Source organism: Anabrus simplex, chromosome 1 (genome assembly GCF_040414725.1).
Source record: "Anabrus simplex isolate iqAnaSimp1 chromosome 1, ASM4041472v1, whole genome shotgun sequence".
In the NCBI taxonomy this organism is placed as follows: domain Eukaryota; kingdom Metazoa; phylum Arthropoda; class Insecta; order Orthoptera; family Tettigoniidae; genus Anabrus; species Anabrus simplex.
This window is the reverse complement of record NC_090265.1, coordinates 1358794165-1358815027: the sequence shown is the minus strand read 5'-3', so window position 1 is coordinate 1358815027 and position 20863 is coordinate 1358794165. Positions and strand designations below refer to the sequence as shown.

Sequence of the window (20863 nt, the reverse complement as noted above, 5' to 3'; positions counted from 1 at the left end):
ATGTAATACAAGAAATGATGTGATTGTGAACAGATGGAGTAGGGAAGTAGTTATAAGGAGGTTGTATATATATTATGTATTAAGAGGAGAGTATGGGAAAATATAGATGATTGAATATGTTATAAGAAAGAATAAGGAAGAATGAACAGAGTAGTGATGTGAATAAGGATCTGTATGTATGACTGCTGTGTACGTTTATGTAGAAGATAGTGAATAAGTAGTAAGAGGGTTAAGGTATAGTGTAATGGAGAGGTAGGCAGTGTGGGAAGAACTGTGAGAAGAAGTGAACACAGAGTTTGGAAGGATAAACATTTGTATGTCTGTAGGGGTAGGTGATGTAGAATGATGGATTGTTTAGAGGATTGAACAAGAAACTGTTGGTAGGGATCCAGTGTAAGTGTATGTAGAATAAAGTGAATAAGCAGTAAGAGGATTAAGGTATAATGTTAAATGAGAGTTTGGAATGATGAACTGTTGCATGTCTGGAGAAGTAGAGTATGTAAAAGAATGAATTGTTTATATCTGTGTGCTGTGAGTAGGATCAGGTTGGAATAAGCGAAATGGTGGAGTGCATGATGTAAGAGTTGAGAGAGTGGGGTGAGTCTGACCCATCCGAAGGAAGTGTTGATTAAGTACGTCTGCATGTGGAGAGGGAGGAGTGGAAGGAAGTTTGCTGTCAAGAAGATCTGGCTAGACATGAGATAAGAGAGTGACAGGCCGAGTGTTGGACCGGCTTTCGCCACATGTGGCCTCTTATGTAAGGAATGGTGAGGAACACATTGTCAGCAAAGAGTCTGTGAGGTTCGGTCTCCTGCCTCACAAGGCAGGGCTGGTGGCAGTATCCGTGGGTTGGACGGCATGTTTCCTTACCAGGGGGGGGGATGCCGCGACCAGTCAGTTTTTTAAACTTAGTCTTAGTTGGAATAAGGTAGTTGAGTTAGTGTAGATAGTTGTAACGGTAGCATCTTACATGTGGTGCTGGCTATCCGCATATGTGTGGGATGCTACAGAGTAGATGTAGTAGATAGATAGCTAAAGATTTAGGTGGATAGTAGTTGCTCAATCTCTTTATTACCAGATACCGATGGTGTTGTACTATCTTTGGAAATATAGATATGTACTGTAATGTATAATTATGCAATAACAATCTGACCATTGTATATTATGCAGATTGTTATGACGGAATAAACAATGCGTATATCTAACCACTACCTAAGAAGAGATTGTTGGATGCGCTAGCGAGTGGTTGGCTGTTACAAGAGCTCTGAATTATCTTAGTGATAAACTAGTTAACAGCTGTAGAAATTTAGCAAATTTTGTGTGTGTGATACATTTAGTTCCACAAATGTTGGTGTTTAGCGCTTGTTTGTAGTAACTGAGATTAGTGGTATTTATTTACAATTTTTACACTTGGTGGTTCCGTAGGCGTTCGCTAGATTACAATCTGTAATTTAAGACTGCGTGAGAGAAGAATTTTTTAAATATTATTATTAAAATATCAGTAGGTTTGTTGATAAAATACTTACAAAGACGGGATATAAAAAAGAGTCGTAACTTCGGCAGTGGGTATATTAATGCAGGTAATTGACAGGGTAGCTCAAATAGCAGTTCGACTGCCCCACCTATCACAAAGGTAACAACTTCTTCAAAAAACGTGATGTTGTTGTTTAAGTCATCAGTCCATAGACTGGTTTGATGCAGCTCTCCATGCCACCCTATCCTGTGCTAACAGTTTCATTTTTGTGTAACTATTGCATCCTACATCTGTTCTAATCTGCTTGTCATATTCATATCTTGGTCTACTCCTACCGTTCTTACCACCTACACTTCCTTCAAAAACCAACTGAACAAGTCTTGGGTGTCATAAGACGTGTGCTATCATTCTATCTCTTCTTCTCGTCAAATTTAGCCAAATCGATCTCCTCTCACCAATTCGATTCCGTATCTCTTCATTTGTGACTCGATCTATCCATCTCACCTTCAGCATTCTTCTGTAACACCACATTTCAAAAGCTTCTATTCTCTTTCTTTCTGAGCTAGTTATTGTCCATATTTCACATCCACACAATGCCACGCTCCATACGAAAGTCTTCAAAAACATCTTTCTAATTACTATATCAATGTTTGAAGCGAGTAAATTTCTTTTCTTAAGAAAGTTCTTCCTTGCTTCCGCTAGTCTGAATCTTATCTCCTACTTACTTCTGCCATCGTTAGTTATTTGACTACCCAAGTAACAATATTCATCTACTTCCTTTAAGACTTCATTTCCTAATCTAATATTTCCTGCATCACCTGCCTTCGTTCGACCGCCCTCCATTACTTTTGTTTTGGACTTATTTATTTTCATCTTGTACACCTTACCCAAGACTTCGTCCATACCATTCAGCAGCTTCTCGAGATCTTCTGCAGTCTCAAATAAAATAACAATATCATCGGCAAATCTCAAGGTTTTGAATTCCTCTCCTTGGACTGTGATTCCCTTTCCAAATTTCTCTTTGATTTCCTTTACTGCCTGTTCTATGTAAACATTGAAAAGGAGGGGGGACAAACTGCAGCCTTGCCTCACTCCTTTCCGGATTGCTGCTTCTTTTTCAAAGCCCTCGATTCTTATCACTGCAGACTGATTTTTATACAGATTGTAGATAATTCTTCGTTCTCCGTATCTGATCCCAATCACCTTCAGAATCTTACTTGGTCCAGTCAACATTATCAAATACCTTTTCTAGATCTACGAATGCCATGTACGTGGGCTTGTCCTTCTTGATTCTACCCTCTAAGATCAGACGTAAAGTCAGGATTGCTTCACGTGTTCCTACATTTCTTCTGAAGCCAAATTGATCTTCTCCCAACTCAGCTTCAACTTGTTTCTCCATTCTTCTGTAAATAATACGTAATCAAATTTTGCAGGTATGAGACACTAAACTAATGGTGCGGTAGTTTTCATACCTGTCAGCACTGGCTTTCTTGGGAATTCTGCCGAAAATCGGATGGGTCCTCTCCTGTTTCGTACATCTTACACACCAAATGGAATAACCTTGCCATGTTGGTTTCTCGTAAGGCAGTCAGTAATTCAGAGGGAATGTCATCAATTCCAGGTGCCTTGTTCCTATTTAGGTCTCTCACAGCTCTGTCAAACTCAGACCTCAAGACTGGGTCTCCCATTTCATCAGCATCAACAGCCTCTTCTTGTTCCAGAACCAAATTATCTAAATCTTACCTTGATACAACTGTTGGATGTGTTCCTGCCATCCTTCTGCTTTGTCTTCTTTCTCTAGGAGAGGCTTTCATTCTGAGCTCTTAATATTCATACTCCTAGATTTCCTTTCTCCAAAGGTTTTCTTGATTTTCCTGTATGCAGCATCTACCTTTCCTAGGACCATACAATCTTCAACATCCTTGCACTTCTCCTTCAGCCAGTCTTCCTTAGCTACCTTGCACTTTCTCTCCACTTAATTCTTTAATCGCCTGTATTCTTTTCTGCCCTCTTCATTTCTAGCATTCTTGTATTTTCGTCGTTCATCAATCAGGTCTAGTATCTCCTGAGTTATCCACTGATTCTTAGTTGATCTTTTCTTCCTTCCTTACATTTCTTCAGCAGCCCTGCTGACTTCATTTTTCATGACTATCCACTCTTCCTCTATTGTGTTTCCTTTAGCCTCTTCATTTAGCCCTTGTGCAACATATTCCTTGAAACAATCACTCACACTCTTTTCTTTCAACTTGTCTTGATTCCATCTTTTTGCATTCTTTCCTTTCTTCAATTTCTTCACCTTCAGATGACATTTCATGACCAACAAGTTGTGGTCAGAATCCACGTCCGTTCCTGGGAATGTTTTGCAATCCGACACCTGGTTTCTGAACCTCTGCCTAATCATAATGAAGTCTATGTGATACCTTCCTGTGTCTCCAGGTCTCGTCCACGTATACAGCCGTCGTTTGTGGTGTTTGAACAAAGTACTGGCAAGGACTAAATTATGATCGGTGCAGAATTCAACCAGCCGACTTCCTCTTTCGTTCCACTGTCCCAATCCGAGTTCTCCTACTTACCTGGCATACTGTTGTAAATTTTGTTTAAAGAAGTCATTCCAACAGAATATACAGTATTTCACTAGCAAAATAGTTAACAGTTGTTGTATTGTTATTGATTATTGTCGCTCTTCATATTCAAATATTGCATTGTTGGATACAGTCGTGGACAAAGGGTGTACCAGTAGTGTAGGCAAGTAAATATAAATAAAAATCAGCTGATCTCGTATTCCGATGATTTGTAGTTCTGAGTAGGTAGTGCAAGTATCCGTTATTTATATTTCACTCCCTAGATCTTTCAGTATTTACGAGCAGTTAGCTAATAATAATAATAAAGTCCATATATCCCAGTAATTGCAATTCAAGTCCCTGGAGTAGTAGGAGTAGTTTTGACATAAATATTTTTGAGAAATTATTGTAGACAACTTCGTATTTTTCAGTAATTAGGGACACTTTAATTCTCCGTCCCATAGAGTAGGGAAAATAATAGTAATCCACCAGCTGTAATAATCAAATAACCACATTTCAGTTGAGAATTGTAGTGAAGATACGGTATATTAAATAGTATCTTGCCTGTTATGTTCGTGTTTTTCTTTGTGTACGGCAATCCTTTCGATACTTAAGCATTTAACCAAATGCAAGGTTTCATTTCTATTAGAGCATAGTAGGATAAAGTAATACTAAAGAAATAATCTTCTGCCTACGCGTTTAACTTTGTAGGTAATCCTTGAGTACAGTAGTTCTTGCGAATTTCAAACTTTAGGCCTAATTGCAATTTTCATTTCTATTTGTGCTTAATAATACCCTATTGTAATTAGGATAAGTCTGAACGTAGTTTAAAAATTGTTGTAGTGTACTGTAGTGACTTATTAGAAATTAGAGTGCTTATTCTATTATTTTCAGTAGTCTTGCATATTTCAAACTTTAATTGTAATTTCCATTTCAGTTTGTTCTTCGTAATAACCTGTTGTATTATAATTAGGATACGTCTGAACGTAGTTTAAAATCATTGTAATGTATTATAGTAGGTATCTTATTATCAATTAGTGTGTTTATTCTATTAATTCAAAATGTTTGTGTAGTATAGTATCTGTAGTATCTATAGTATCCGTGGTATCTGTATTAAATCTCTTACCAGAATTCTGTTGCAGTAATTACAGAAGAGTAGACTTAACTGTAGTTAAGAATTATGTAGGCCTAATTCTTGTGTATTACTTTCGGTTTTCAGTAATTAACAGCAATTTTCACTCTGTTACGGTGTTGTAGAAAAAAATTCGTACAACTAAGTAGTATTGTAGTGTAGTAGTAGCTAATATTAAATACCTTGTTGTTGGGTGATCTCTGTGAACTATCCTTGACAATATTTCTTTCCTTTCATTTTTTATAGGCAATATTTCTTTCCTTTCATTTTTATTTTGCACAGAATAAGTTATTTTATTTTTTATTTTCTTCCCATTATTCCATAAATAATAGCTAAGGAGTGCAAATGTAGGAACTGTGGTTGTGGCCAGGCATTAAGGAGTATGAGGGAGGAGTTGGAGAGTTTGAGGGAGATGATTAAGATTCTCTCAGAGGACAGGAAGGAAAGTAGGCCTCCCTCAAATAATGTACAGGATACAGTAGGTGTAAAGGAGGGATGGGAAGGAAATGGGGGCAGTGTAGAAGACAGGTGGTCTAATGTTTTAAGGGGAAGGAGATTGCAGGCTAAGGGCTCTGTTCAGGATCAGAATTCAGGACAGGTGTCTGTGAGAAATCGGTACGAGTCACTGCAGGTAGAACCGAGGGAAGATGACGAACAGGGAACAGTTGCTAAGATGTGTGGAAGTAGGAGGTAGGGGAAAGGTAGGAAAGGGAAATGTAGTGTAGTGGAAAGGAAAATACAGGTGGAACAAGGTCATGGGAGGGAGAAAAGGGGGAAGGAAGTAGCTTCTGCAGCAGTGAGAGAAGATAGGGCTGACCAGGAAGAGAGGGGATCAAATGAGGTGGGTAAGGTTGAGGCTCTGGTCATGTGGGATTCCATCGTTAGACATGTGGGGAAAGTGTGTGGAGGAATGAGAACCAGGGTAGAGTGTTATCCAGGAATTAAGTTGAGGCAGATGTTGAGGAAAGTAGAAGAGAAGGAAGAGGGAAAGGAGAAGGTGGTAGTGTTTCACACTGCTACTAACAACGTAAGACAAACGTAAGTACCAACATGGTTGGGGATGTGTGGGATCTGGTAAATGCAGCACAGATGTAGTTTAAGGAAACGGAGATTGTTATCAGTGGAATACTGTGTAGGAGGCATACTGACTGGAAGGTGATTGGGGATTTAAATGAGACTATGTGGGAAACTGGGAGTGAGATTTCTAGGTCTTAATGGGGGGTAGGAGACAGGGACTGTGCTCAGATGGCCTTCACTTAAACCACAGTGGTACATATATGTTAGGAAATTCGTTTAGAAGGGTTATAGGCAGGCCCATTCAGGGAAACGGGGTGGCCTAGGGAAGGGTGTTAAGGGAACAGGGAACTGGAAATCAAGGAGGGATGACATAAAAATGTTAGTGCTCAACTGTAGAAGTATTGTAAACAAAGGAATGGAATTGTAATTTAAGAGATATATACTTACCAGATATTGTAACAGGAGTTGAATCATGGCTGCGAAATGATATAATGGATGCAGAAATATTCTCACGGAACTGGAGTGTTGTATCGTAGAGATAGGAATGGTAGGAGGGGGAGTTTTCATTCTGGTGAAAGAAGAATTTGTAAACTATGAAAAAGTTAAGGATGAAAAACATGAAATTCGGGGTATAAGGCCCATCTCTACAGATAATAGACAACTTGATGTCTTTGGAGTGTACAGACCGAGAAAGGGTAGCAATGACGCTGATTCAGAATTATTTGATAAGATAAGCAGCTATGTTGGAAATGATATGGAAAGGAATGTGATAGTAGCAGGTGATCTCAATTTACCAAATGTCAATTAGGAAGGTAATGCGAATGATAGGAAGCATGAACAACAAAATGGCAAATAAGTTAATATGGGAAGGGCAGCTGATTCAGAAAGTGATGGAACCAACTAGAGGGGAAAATATTTTGGATGCGGTGCTGGTAAAACCAGATGAGCTCTATACAGAAACCGAAGTAATAGATTATATTAGTGATCACGAAGCTGTTTTTGTCATAGTTAAAAATGAATGTGAAAGGGAGGAAGGTATTGAAATTAGGACTATTAGGCAGTACCATATAGCTGATAAAACAGGCATGAGGGAAATTTTAAAAAGTAACTACGATCACTGGAAAATGGTAAATAAAAATGTAAATGGACTCTGGGATGGGTTTAAAGCAATTGTTGAGGAATGTAAAAATATGTTTGTAGCTTTAAAGGTAAGGAATGGTAAAGATCCACTATATTATAATAGAGAAGTAAAGAGACTAAAAAGGAGGTGCAGGTTGGAAAGAAATAGTTAGAAATGGCTATGGAAGTAAGGAGAAATTGAAGCAACTTACTAGGAAACTGAATCTAGGAAAGAAGTCAGCTAAGGATAACATGATGGCAAGCATAATTGGTGGTCATACAAATTTTAGTGAAAAATGGAAGGGTATGTATAGGTACCGTGCTTTAAGGCAGAAACCGGTTCAAAGAAGCACATTCCAGGAACCATTAATGAACAAGGGGTGTGTATGCGAGGATCTTCAAAAGGCAGAAGTATTCAGTCAGCAGTATGTAAAGATTATTTTTTACAAGGATAATGTCCAGATAAGGGAGGTGAGAAATACTAAAGAAGTATTAAAATATGTACACCCCAATGCCGCACATTTAAATCTTGCGCCTAAAAGAACTCCTCTACAGGAGGAACAGTGAACTTGAAACTAGACCTACTTAAACTTTTACTCAGAAGATGTCACTACTGTAATTCGACATAATTTTGTTATTGTGAAGTTTCCAGTACTGTGTGAATTTCAACTGGTTTTTGTTTTCAGTTCATCAACAAGTTTGGACATTCTCTCATAGATGTCACTGCTAGAAAACTATGATCATGCACCCCGTTGCAAAGTGAAAGAACTTTTTTTGAAGAAGTTTTGTATTCATAAGTTTTTTTAAATAATTGATGTTCATTTATTATTGGGTTGGCAATATTTATCTTTTATTTCCGCCAGTTTTGCTTCCAGCCAATCCCTAATTTTTGTAATTAATTTCCAACCAATCCCGTATTTCTTCTTCGATTCTGAGTGTAACTTTCAAATTCTCCAATAAAATTGAGAGGGTGTGGCTAGTTTATTCATGAAAGGTCTCAAACCTTCCCCGAGGATTTATAAACTGCGGATTTTCAAGTCTCTTGGCCAATTGATCGTCATCTAACTTAGTGTGTGTGTGTCAAGCAGGAGGCGCCTCTTTCATCAGGCAGCAGTTCTTCAGCAAGGTAATGGCCATCGAACATCTTACTTTTTCGCTATCTCCGCAGATTAACCTGAGGGAAAGGTCCGAAACTTTAACTATGTAACCAACTTCTCTAATATGCAAGTTCTGCCGGCTGGTGTAAAAATTTCATAAAATCTCTAACTGTAATTCGGGGATAGAGAGTGATGTACCCTCTCGAGCTCCCCTTCATATTGGTTTGAGGTGACTACGTTTTGTAACTGGGTTTCTTCCTTTCCGTAATGTCTTAAATTATTCTTATACAAGTCACCTCCATAGTTTGGGAATAGCCCCTGTTTCATCGGCCTAGTGCCCCTTAGGTTTTCAGACTTCATATCTTGGAGTGCAGATACACGCCTCCATTCTATTTGAGTTTCGGGCCATTTACTTAACCTGTTCTTTTCTACTACGGCCCAATAGATTGGGTACTAGATACCCCTGTTTCAAATTTCGTAAGTTGTGCTTTGATGGCAAGTAATTGTAATTTTCTGATATTGCCTTGAGTAGGCTTGAGAACTGAGAGCACGTTAGCTCTTTTTCTAGTGTGGTAAAAGTGCCTCTGGGAGGCCGGATATTGTAATTGCAGGAGCAAGGGCTCCATGAATTATGGGATTTCTGCCCTTAAGTAAAGTTGTGATCTCTGTAAAGTTGAGCGGGTAGCTCAGGAATTGTAAAGTGAGGGCATGAAACCCAAGATCTGTTTATACCACCAATCTTGTCTTCTCTAGACTTATTTATTGCAACTGGTACCTGTTACATTGTTATCTGTTGATTTTTGAAATTAAAAAAAAATATATATATATATATAACCTTTGTTACAGTTTTAAATTAACTTTGATTTTGTAGTTAGACCCATTCACCCTGGCACCTTCTTTCACATCTGCTGGTCCACAGGTATCCCCGTAACAATAACAATGACATTTACAGTAAGATACAAAAGTTGAAAACCAGAAAAGCAGCAGGAATCAATTTCTGGGGATATACTAAAGGAAATGGGTTGGAATATACTACCATATTATCTGAAATACTTATTTGATTATTGTTTGGTTGAACGAGTTATACCAAATGAATGGACAATTGCTACAGTAGCCCCTGTGTATAAAGGAAAGGATGATAGATATAAAGCTGAAAATTACAGGCCAGTCAGTTTGACATGCATTGCATGTAAGCTTTGGGAAAGCATTCTTTCTGATTATGTTAGACATGTTTGCAAAATTAATACCTGGTTTGTCAGAAGGCAGTTTGGGTTTAGGAAAGGTTATTCCACTGAAGCTCAGCTTATAAAATTCAGCAAGATATAGCAGATATCTTGGATTCTGGAGGTCAAATGGACTGTATCGCAACTGACCTGTCTAAAGCATTTGATAGGGTGGATCATGGGAGACTACTGGCAAAAATGAGTGCAATTGGACTAGACAAAAGAGTGACTGAATGGGTGGCTATATTTCTAGAAAATAAAACTCAGAGAATTAGAGTAGGTGAAGCTTTATCTGACCCTATAATAATTAAGAGGGGAATTCCTCAAGACATTATTATTGGACCTTTATGTTTTCTTATATATATATCAATGATACGTGTAAAGAAGTGGAATCAGAGATAAGGCTGTTTGCAGATGATGTTATTCTGGACAGAGTAATAAATAAGTTACAAGACTGTGAGCGGCTGCAGGGTGATCTTGATAGTGTTGCGAGATGGACAGTGGTCAATGGTATGATGATAAACGGGGTTAAAAGTCAGGTTGTGAGTTTCACAAATAGGAAAGGTACTCTCAATTTTAATTACTGCGTTGATGCAGTGAAAGTTCCCTTTGGGGATCATTGCAAGTACCAAGGTGTTAATAAAAGAAAAGACCTTCATTGGGGTAATCACATAAATATGATTGTTAATAAAGGGTACAGATCTCAGCACATGGTTATGAGGGTATTTAGGGGTTGTGGTAAGGATGTAAAGGAGAGGGCATATAAGTCTCTGGTAAGACCCCAACTAGAGTATGGTTCCAGTGTATGGGACTCTCATCAGGATTACTTGATTCAAGAACTGGAAAAAATCCAAAGAAAAGCAGCTCGATTTGTTCTGGGTGATTTCCGACAAAAGAGTAGCATTACAAAAATGTTGCAAAGTTTGGGCTGGGAAGAATTGGGAGAAAGGAGACGAGCTGCTCTATTAAGTGGTATGTAATACCAATATAAGTGGTCCATTGTTGGACATACAGATTTTCCAGCTAGCTCACTCCTGGTTCGCTCCCCCGTGTGCTAGGTTGAGCTCATCAGTTGGTACCGGTATGCACTAGCCAACGTCTGGGTAGGTGTGCTAGGTACGAACGGATGAGCCCAACCTAGCACACCGGGTCGAAATTTTGGCAACCAGGAATGCGTTAGCTGCAAAATTATAATGTCCAATAACGGACCACTTATATTTGTATTATAAATTAACTCATTCAGGACAAATATTTCAGATTCCCTATGGGGATCAATGTCTATATCATAAGTGGTATGTTCCGAGCTGTCTGTGTAGAGATGGCGTGGAAGGACATAGGTAGACGAATAAGATTGAGTGCTGTCTTCAAAAGTAGGAAAAATCACAATATGAAGTTAAATTTGGAATTCAAGAGGATAAATTGGGGCAAATATTTGTTTATAGGAAGGGGAGTTAGAGATTGGAATAACTTACCAAGGGAGATGTTCAATAAGTTTCCAATTTATTTGCGATCATTTAAGAAAAGGCTAGGAAAACAACAGATAGGGAATCTGCCATCTGGGTGATTGCCCTACATGTAGATCAGCAGTGATTGAATTGAAAAGTGAAACGTGTTGCACTGAAAAGATATTTTCCAAAATGTCTAATAATAATAATAATAATAATAATAATAATAATAATAATAATAATAATAATAATAATAATAATAATAATAATAATAATAATAATAATATTACATACAACAGTACTTATAAATTCCTTTTACCATGTTGCAGGGCTAAATTATTAATCTGCTGCTGGTTTTGCTGCTGCTGCTGTTGCTGCTGTTGTTGCTGCTGTTGTTGCTGATGTTGTTGGTGTTGTTGCTGCTGATGTTGCTGTTGCTGCTGCTGTTGGAATTGCATAAACTCTTGTTGCATTGTCTCCACTAAGTTATGAGCAAGCTGTCTTGCAGCTTGCAAGCCTTCAAATTTCGGATGCCTTTGAAAAATGAAAATTAAGATAAAAGAACACAACTCTTTACCAGCTCAGAATAACAACAAAAACATTCAACACAGTACAAATCCTCAAATCTCAAACTATCAATAAGCAAATAACTTCTTTTTAAGATGAAATGAAATAGCGTATGGATTTTTGTGCCGGGTGTGTCCGAGAACAAGTTCGGCTCGCCAGGTGCAGGTCTTTTTATTAGACGCCCGTAGGCGACCTGAGTGTCGTGATGGGGATGAAATTATGATGAAGACAACACATACACCCAGTCCCCGTGCCAGAGGAATTAACAAATTATGGTTAAAATTCCCAACTCTGCTAGGAATCGAACTGGGACCCCTGTGGCCAAAGGCCAGCATGCTAAACATTTGGCCATGGAGCCAGACTCTTTTTAAGATAAAGAGACATAACAATAGCAATCTTTGAATCAAAGCAATTCCTTCAGTTGTACTTCAAAGAATTCTATCAAATAATCAATGTACTTTTTAAAAGACAGCAAATTGCAATACAAAATTAGATAGTGTTGGCTGACTAATATAAAAATTTAATTTAAAAATGGCTTTTAAAAAAAGGTGGCATCACACGTCCAAATTATAAATTCTTCGAAGTAGCTACAGTACAATTCTAAATAATTGGAACAAGATTTTTCATTAAATTTCCCAATGGCTGGCGATGGTGATTTATTTATTGATTGATTGATTGATTGATTGATTGATTGATTGACAGTGTACTACACATTGCTTATTCTTAGAACCTATACTCTCTACGCATTCCTTGCACTGTTATTCACTGGTAATCTGTGTGACGTTTGTCTTACATTAAAATAGTATTTACTTTAATATGCATCACTATTGAGGAATTTTGAGGTTTTTCTGCCAGTGGTTTTAACATTGCACTAACACACTGAAGGTTTTCAGTGAGACAAGGATGGGAAAGGAAGGAGGCGGCCATGACCTTAATTACAATGCAGCCCCAACATTTGCCTGGTGTGAAAATCGGAAACAACGAATTTTGAGGTTTCCTTGTGTAATTAGCAATGCCTACATCTTCAATGGTTACAACTCTCAAGAAGCATAATGTGATTGTGGCATTATCTCAGAAAACTTCTGTAACACAAAGAGAGTTAGCTACTAAATAATATGATGTAGGTGTAGGCACTAAAATTAATAGAATGATTCAGCAGCACAAACAGACTGGCTCAATCTTACTTAAAAAAAAAAAAAAAATAGTGGCAGGAAAAATTAAATGACGTCCAGTGATGAACATTTTCTCCTCAGAGGAAGCAAATCAACCCCAGGCTCACTGCTGTGGACTTGCCTTGGAAAATGGGAGAAACGGGAATGAATCTGCACATTTCTGATGTACATGATAGACTTCTGGCTACTGGAAGAAAAACCAGCAAACCTGTACGGAAACATCTTCTAACAGGAGAAATGTCCAGGAACCATCTTTTGTGGGCACGTAGTCATCAGGATTGGACAATGGAACCCTGAAAGAAAATTCTTTTCTCTGATGAAAGTCACTTTGAAGAGCAGGAACAGAGGGTTCAATGTGTGTGCCAATTGAAGAATGAGCCAACAACTCCAGCATATTTGCAATTGATCATAAAATACAACACAAGAAAGAATTCTGGAGGGGTTTCACACATGAAGGACCAGGAAAGGTTATTCCACTGAAGCTCAACTTGTAGGATTCCAGCAAGATATAGCAGATATCCTGGATTCAGGTCAATTGGAATGTATTGTGATTCACCTATCTAAGGCATTTGATAAGGTAGATCATGGGATACTGGCAAAAATGAGTGCAATTGGACTAGGCAAAAGAGTGACTGAATGGGTGCCTATGTTTCTAGAAAACAGAACTCAGAGAATTAGAGTAGGTGAAGCTTTATCTGTCCCTGTAATAATTAAGAGGGGAATTCCTCAAGGCAGTATTACTGGACCTTTATGTTTTCTTATATATATATCAATGATATGTGTAGAGAAGTGGAATCAGAGATAACGCTGTTTGCAGATGATGTTATTCTGTACAGAGTAATAAATAAGTTACAAGATTGTGAGCGGCTGCAGGGTGATCTCGATAGTGTTGTGAGATGGACGGCAGGCAATGGTATGATGATAAACGGGGTTAAAAGTCAGGTTGTGACTTTCACAAATAGGAAAAGTCCTCTCAGTTTTAATTACTGCGTTGATAGGGTGAAAGTTCCTTTTGGGGATCATTGTTGTTAATATAAGGAAAGATCTTCATTGGGGTAATCATATAATTATGACTGTAAATAAAGGATACAGATCTCAGCACATGGTTATGAGGGTATTTAGAGGTTGTAGTAAGGATGTAAAGGAGAGGGCTTATAAGTCTCTGGTAAGGCCCCAACTAGAGTACGGTTCCAGTGTATGGGACTCTCACCAGGATTACTTGATTCAAGAACTGGCAAAATCCAAAGAAAAGCAGCTTGATTTGTTCTGGGCGATTTCCGACAAAAGAGTAGCATTACAAAAATGTTGCAAAGTTTGGACTGGGAAGACTTGCGAGAAAGAAGACAAGCTGCTCGATTAAGTGATATGTTGCAAGTGATAAATATCATTGTTAATCCGTATTGTAGATAATGAATGAGGGATGCTAAAGGGTTTATTGTGTCACCTATTCAACACATTATAAATTTTCAAAAACTTAGGAATTTATTATTAATTCCATTTGAGACATTTTTCGCCCTTCATTGAGGGCATCATCAGTCATAGTACTTCGTCAAGGCATAAATCAGGTACCTAATTAGTAATTAAATTGTAAACATTAAGATACATTACAATGGGAAAGTTAAGCAAAAAAGAAAAACTTGTTTAGTGATGATACAGTTAGACAATATAAGTTTATAGACACAGTAGTCGGCACCAATGCGTAAAATCACTGGGTGTTTTAACAGAGACCAGCAGTGGTGGTCCGAAGAATAATTGATGCTACTCATTAGAAAATCATACGAAATTATGAAATTTATACAAATATTTACATTGAAACAGTTAGGGGAGAAAGGGTATAAAGTATCTGGCGTCAATGTTCATAACACTAATTGCTGCCACTAGTTGAACGTTTACTGGTTGGCAGGGTAACTATACAGTAAATTTACAATATCCAAATGAACAGTTGAAAAATTACAAGCTTATATACATATTTACAAGAGAGCAGCTTGGTGAGAAAGGATATAAAAATGTCTGGCATCAAGTGCGTCCTGTTGTTTTAGTCATTGGATGACGATTGCAGCATTAACACATCAGTAATACGCAGAGCGGTCCAACCTTAGCTTATAACCACAGGAGGCAGGGAAAAATATTCCACCGTTTTTTCAGGAATGTCAAATGAGATTCTATAGACGTAGTCATACTGGAAGTTGTCTGGTTGAAGTCCCGGGTTCATGAATATGGCTTAATAAGTACGGTGAAATTGGTCGGCATGGACGGAGACTCATTGGCTGTCACAGAGTACACGGTGCATTTGAATGGCAACAATGACGGCAGTTATTTGTTGATAATTGTATTTACTGGGAATATGTTGCGGGTTAGAATCTTTCGCTTTTTAGTTTTGTAGACTTCATATAGTTTTGAATACTATGTGAAAACATCAGTGTGAGATGCTAGTGAGACTTTAAATTGATATTATTCCGTAAATGAAAATATGAAGGACCTCGGGACGAAGTTATTGTTTTGTGCTGCTGGCCTGGAGAAATAGAATGGAGTTGCTGATGGTATAATCCGCAGTGTAGGGATTAAAAATACATTGCTACAGAGTCAGAGCATCATAGCTGGGATGAGGCATCTTCTTTTTCTGTTTGTGAAGAGGAACCGTAGTGGCACATCATGTTCGTGCCGGTGTGCGCTGGATTCTAGTGTGTTGTTAAAAGTTGTGTTGTATGAAGTGGAAATTATCTGATTTGTCACTGAGAGGCTATTTGTTGGTGAGTGTTGATTGATTATGAAGGAGGCTCAGTCGGTACCAACTGAGCCTCCTTCATAGTCAACTTTTAACAACACGCTAGAATCCAGCACACAACGGAACGAACATGGCGTGCCACTACGGCTCCCCTTCACAACCAGAAAAAGAAGATGCCTCGTCCCAGCTATGACGCTTTGACTCTGTAGTAATGTATTTTTAATCCCTCCACTGTGGATTATAGTATTCAAAGCTACATGAAGTCTACAAAACTAAAAAGCAAAAGATTCTAACCCGCAACATATTCCCAGTAAATACAATTATCAACAAATAACTGCCGGCATTGTTGTCATTCAAATGCACCGTGTACTCAGTGACAGCCAATGAGTCTCTGTCCATGCCGACCAATTTCACCGTACTTATTAAGCCACATTCATGAACCCGGGACTTCAACCAGACAACTTCCAGTATGACTACGCCTATAGAACCTCATCTGACATTCCTGAAAAAACGGTGGAATATTTTTCCCTGCCCCCTGTGGTTATAAGCTAAGGTGGGACCGCTCTGCGTATTACTGATGTGTTAATGCTGCAATCGTCATCCAACGACTAAAACAACGGGACGCACTTGATGCCAGATATTTTTATATCCTTTCTCATCAAGCTGCTCTCTTGTAAATATGTATATAAGCTTATAATTTCTCAACTGTTCATTTGGATATTGTAAATTTACTGTATAGTTACCCTTGTCAACCAGTAAACGTTCAACCAATGACAGTAATGAGTGTTATGAACACTGACGCCAGATACTTTATACCCTTTCTCCCCTAACTGTTTCAATGTAAATATTTGTATAAACTTCATAATTTCCTACGATTTTCTAATGAGTAGCGTCAATTATTCTTCAGACCACCACTGCTGGACTCTGCTAAAATACCCAGTGATTTTACGCATTGGTGCCGACTACTGTGTCTATAAACTTATATTGTCTAACTGCATCATCACTAAACAAGTTATTCTTTTCTGCTTAACTTTCCCATTGTAATGTATCTTAATGTTTACAATTTAATTATTAATCAGTTATCTGATTTATGCCTTGACGAGGTACTATGACTGATGATGCCATCAATGAAGGGCGAACCATGTCTCAAACGGAATTAATAATAAATTCCTAAGTGTTTGAAAATTTATAATGTATTGAATAGGTGACACAATAAACCCTTTTGCATCTACATTAAGTGGTATGTTCCGAGCTGTGAGTGGAGAGATGGCGTGGGAGGACATCAGTAGACGAATAAATTTGAGTGGTGTCTTTAAAAGTAGGAAACATCTCAATATGAAGATAAACTTGGAATTCAAGAACACAAATTGGGGCAAATATTCATTTATAGGAAGGGGAGTTAGAGATTGGAATAACTTACCAAGAGAGATTCTCAATAAATTTCCCATTTCTTTGTAATCATTTAAGAAAAGACAAGGAAAACAACAGATAGGGAATCTGCCACCTGGGTGACTGCCCTAAATGCAGATCAGTAGTGAGTGTTTGATTGATTGATTGATTGATTGATTGATTGATTGACAAGAGAACGATGAAATCTGACCAGTACATCCAAATACTGGATAGGAGTGTTGCTGGTAAACTGCAGAAGAGGTTTCCAGATGGTGACAGAACTTTTCAGCAAGATCTGGCTCCTTGCCATATTTCGAAGAAAGTAAAGAAATTCTTCAGTGAGAAGAATGTACGTTTCACTGTTCCACAAACAAATGCATGACTGAGTCTGTAGTTACTGTGTGGTTTCATGATGATGAACTTAAAAATATGTGCTCAAAGCAGACATAGAACCTATGCCGAACAGTGTAAAGCAACTTATCAAACAGAAAGTAGTACATATTAGTTATCTGCAAAGATCAAAGATATATATTATGTGAAAAAGTGTAAAAAAATATATTATGTGCTCATGTGTCTACCAGACTTCTAGAAGCACTCCCTCCAATATTTCAGGGAAGGGATGGGTGAGTCAGGCAGGGGAATACCCGGTTGGCCTAGTAAGTAAACTCGTATCCTTATCCTGAGATGGTGCAGCTCTTTTCAGACACATCGCCAATGGAGGTGAGCAGCATGCACCATTTTAACCTCATACCAGCCCTCCTACCATTCTTAAATTTCTGGTAGTAACACGAATCGAACCCGGGCCCCAAAGAACAGCGGCTAATAGTGCTAACTGTCACAGTACAAAGGGCACTGATAGCCTCCCCTATTGTACTTTCCATCTGGTGTCTCCATGGATTTTCTGGAAGGCAAAACTAGAATGGTACTATTCTGGCCACACCCCAAAGATACTAGAACCTTATCACTAGGCATATAGTCCAGCTCCATAGCTAAATGGTTAGCGTGCTGGCCTTTGGTCCAGAAGGTCCTGGGTTCGATTCCCAGCTGGGTCAGAGATTTTAACCTTAAATGATTCATTCCCTTGGCTCGGGGACAAGGTGTTTGTGCTGTCCCCAACTTCCATGCAACTCACATACCACACATAACACTATCCTCCACGACAATAACACGCAGTTACATACACATGGCAGATGCGGCCCACCCTCATCTGAGGGTCTGCCTTACAAGGGCTGCACTCGGCTAGAAATAGCCACACAAAATTAAAAATTACTAGGTATATAAAAGCAGGCTTGTCACAAACAAGGAGTAATGATGTCACTGTTTAGTGCTTTGTGTTGAGTAGTTCAGTGTGTGGACCAGTCATGTGAGTTGACGTAAATATGTATTATATATGATTGTACAGTTTTTATTGTGTATATTTGTGTCCTTTGCAAATATTTATATATCTTTCATGTTAGATTCATATCTATTGTACATAGCTCGGATCTTTGTAATTCCGCATTATACTGTTGCTGATCATGTTTTAAATAAATAAATAAATAAATAAATAAATAAATAAATAAATAAATAAATAAATAAATAAATAAATAAATAAATAAATAAATAAATAAATAAATAAATAAATAAATAAATAAATAAATAAATAAATAAATAAATAAATAAATAAATAAATAAATAAATAAATAAATAAATAAATAAATAAATAAATAAATAAATAAATAAATAAATAAATAAATAAATAAATAAATAAATAAATAAATAAATAAATAAATAAATAAATAAATAAATAAATAAATAAATAAATAAATAAATAAATAAATAAATAAATAAATAAATAAATAAATAAATAAATAAATAAATAAATAAATAAATAAATAAATAAATAAATAAATAAATAAATAAATAAATAAATAAATAAATAAATAAATAAATAAATAAATAAATAAATAAATAAATAAATAAATAAATAAATAAATAAATAAATAAATAAATAAATAAATAAATAAATAAATAAATAAATAAATAAATAAATAAATAAATAAATAAATAAATAAATAAATAAATAAATAAATAAATAAATAAATAAATAAATAAATAAATAAATAAATAAATAAATAAATAAATAAATAAATAAATAAATAAATAAATAAATAAATAAATAAATAAATAAATAAATAAATAAATAAATAAATAAATAAATAAATAAATAAATAAATAAATAAATAAATAAATAAATAAATAAATAAATAAATAAATAAATAAATAAATAAATAAATAAATAAATAAATAAATAAATAAATAAATAAATAAATAAATAAATAAATAAATAAATAAATAAATAAATAAATAAATAAATAAATAAATAAATAAATAAATAAATAAATAAATAAATAAATAAATAAATAAATAAATAAATAAATATTGGTGTTTTCCAGAGATGGAGTCAAGTGTACAGTGGTTGTGCAATGTGTTAGCCAGCAGACACAAACTATGCACATCAGTATTTACATAAAAAATTTAAAATGCACAAAAATTGTCAAGAATTTGATTCCAAATTAAGAAACATAATTATCTTTTAAAATACACAGTAATCTGCACATCATCACTTGTGTGTACGAAACATGTGTAAAGAAGACCGCTTCTTCTTTCGTCCCAAATTACATTTGAGAGTATCGAGTTTCGTGATGTAATTCATTATACTGTCATCTACAACTAAGGGATTGTACGAAGGAACATGTTGCACAAGGGCTAAATGAAAAGGCTGAAGAAAACACAATAGAGGAAGAGTGTATAGTCATGAGTCACTAGGGCTGCTAAAGAAATGTTAGGAAGGAAGAAAAGATCAACTAAGAATCTGAATAATTCAGGAGATACTACACGTGATTGATGAACTACGAAAATACAAAAATACTAGAAATGAAGAGGGCAGAAAAGAATACAGGTGATTAAAGAATCAAGTGGAAAAAAAGTGCAAGGTAGCTACGGAAGAATGCCTGAAGAAGAAGTGAAAGGATGACAAAGGTTGTATGGTCCTAGGAAACGTAGATGCTGCATACAAGAAAATGAAGGAAACCTTTGGAGAAAGGAAATCTAGGTGTACGAATATTAAGACCTCAGATGGAAAGCCACTTCTAGGGAAAGAAGACAAAGCAGAAAGATGGCAGGAACATATCCAACAGTTGTATCAAGGTAAAAATGTAGATGATTTGGTTTTGGAATAAGAAGAGGCTGTTGATGCTAATGAAATGGGAGACCCAATTTAGAGGTCAGAGTTTGACAGAGCTGTGAGAGACCTAAATAGGAACAAGGCACCTGGAAATGATGACATTCCCTCTGAATTATTCAGTGCCTTAAGAGAAACCAGCATGGCAAGGTTATTCCATTTAGTATGCAAGATGTATGAGACAGGAGAAGTGCCATCCAATTTTCGACAGAATGTTGTTATACCTAATCCCAAGAAAGCCGGTGCTGACAAGTGTGAAAACTACTGCACCATTTTTCCCATTCTAAAAGACACATGTTTAAAAAGAATCAACAGACACAAACCCACACACAATCCAAAAGACACACCCACCTCACCACCTCCAGAGGCTGCTTCCCCCTCCCCACCACCTCTCAATCTGAACCCTACGACAGCCACACGACGTACATGCAACAGTGTGCAGCACATTCCCAACTATACTTAAGGACATGTCCAGCCCACAGGTAAGTAACACACACTCTATAGCACACAAACCATTTAGCAAGCACTCTCTGTCATTTATTCTAATTCCTGCCTCCTTTTTCTTTCTCAGATTTTTGAATTTACCTGATTGTAAATACAAGTATGAACCTAATTTCTTTAATTTCAGTATGTCATACATAGCATGATATGCCTCAACAAGGATCCTGAAAACTAGCATGTAACAACATAGACTAAGAATGAACATAGTACCTGTTAAA

The 20863-nt window shown here is 36.6% G+C and overlaps 1 protein-coding gene across 8 annotated transcripts in view; it reads right to left on the bottom strand.

The window, feature by feature from the left end:
• LOC136858342 (transcription factor SPT20 homolog) overlaps positions 1-20863 on the bottom strand; it is a 615333-nt gene that overhangs the window by 378761 nt on the left and 215709 nt on the right. For all 8 annotated transcript variants that reach the window (XR_010858631.2, XM_067137808.2, XM_067137810.2 and 5 more), the window contains one exon: positions 11388-11602. Coding sequence is in view for 7 of the 8 variants with exons in the window: in XM_067137808.2 (XP_066993909.2) it covers positions 11388-11602 (215 nt within the window). In the remaining variant the exon portion in view is untranslated. The remainder of the gene's footprint in view (positions 1-11387; positions 11603-20863) is intronic.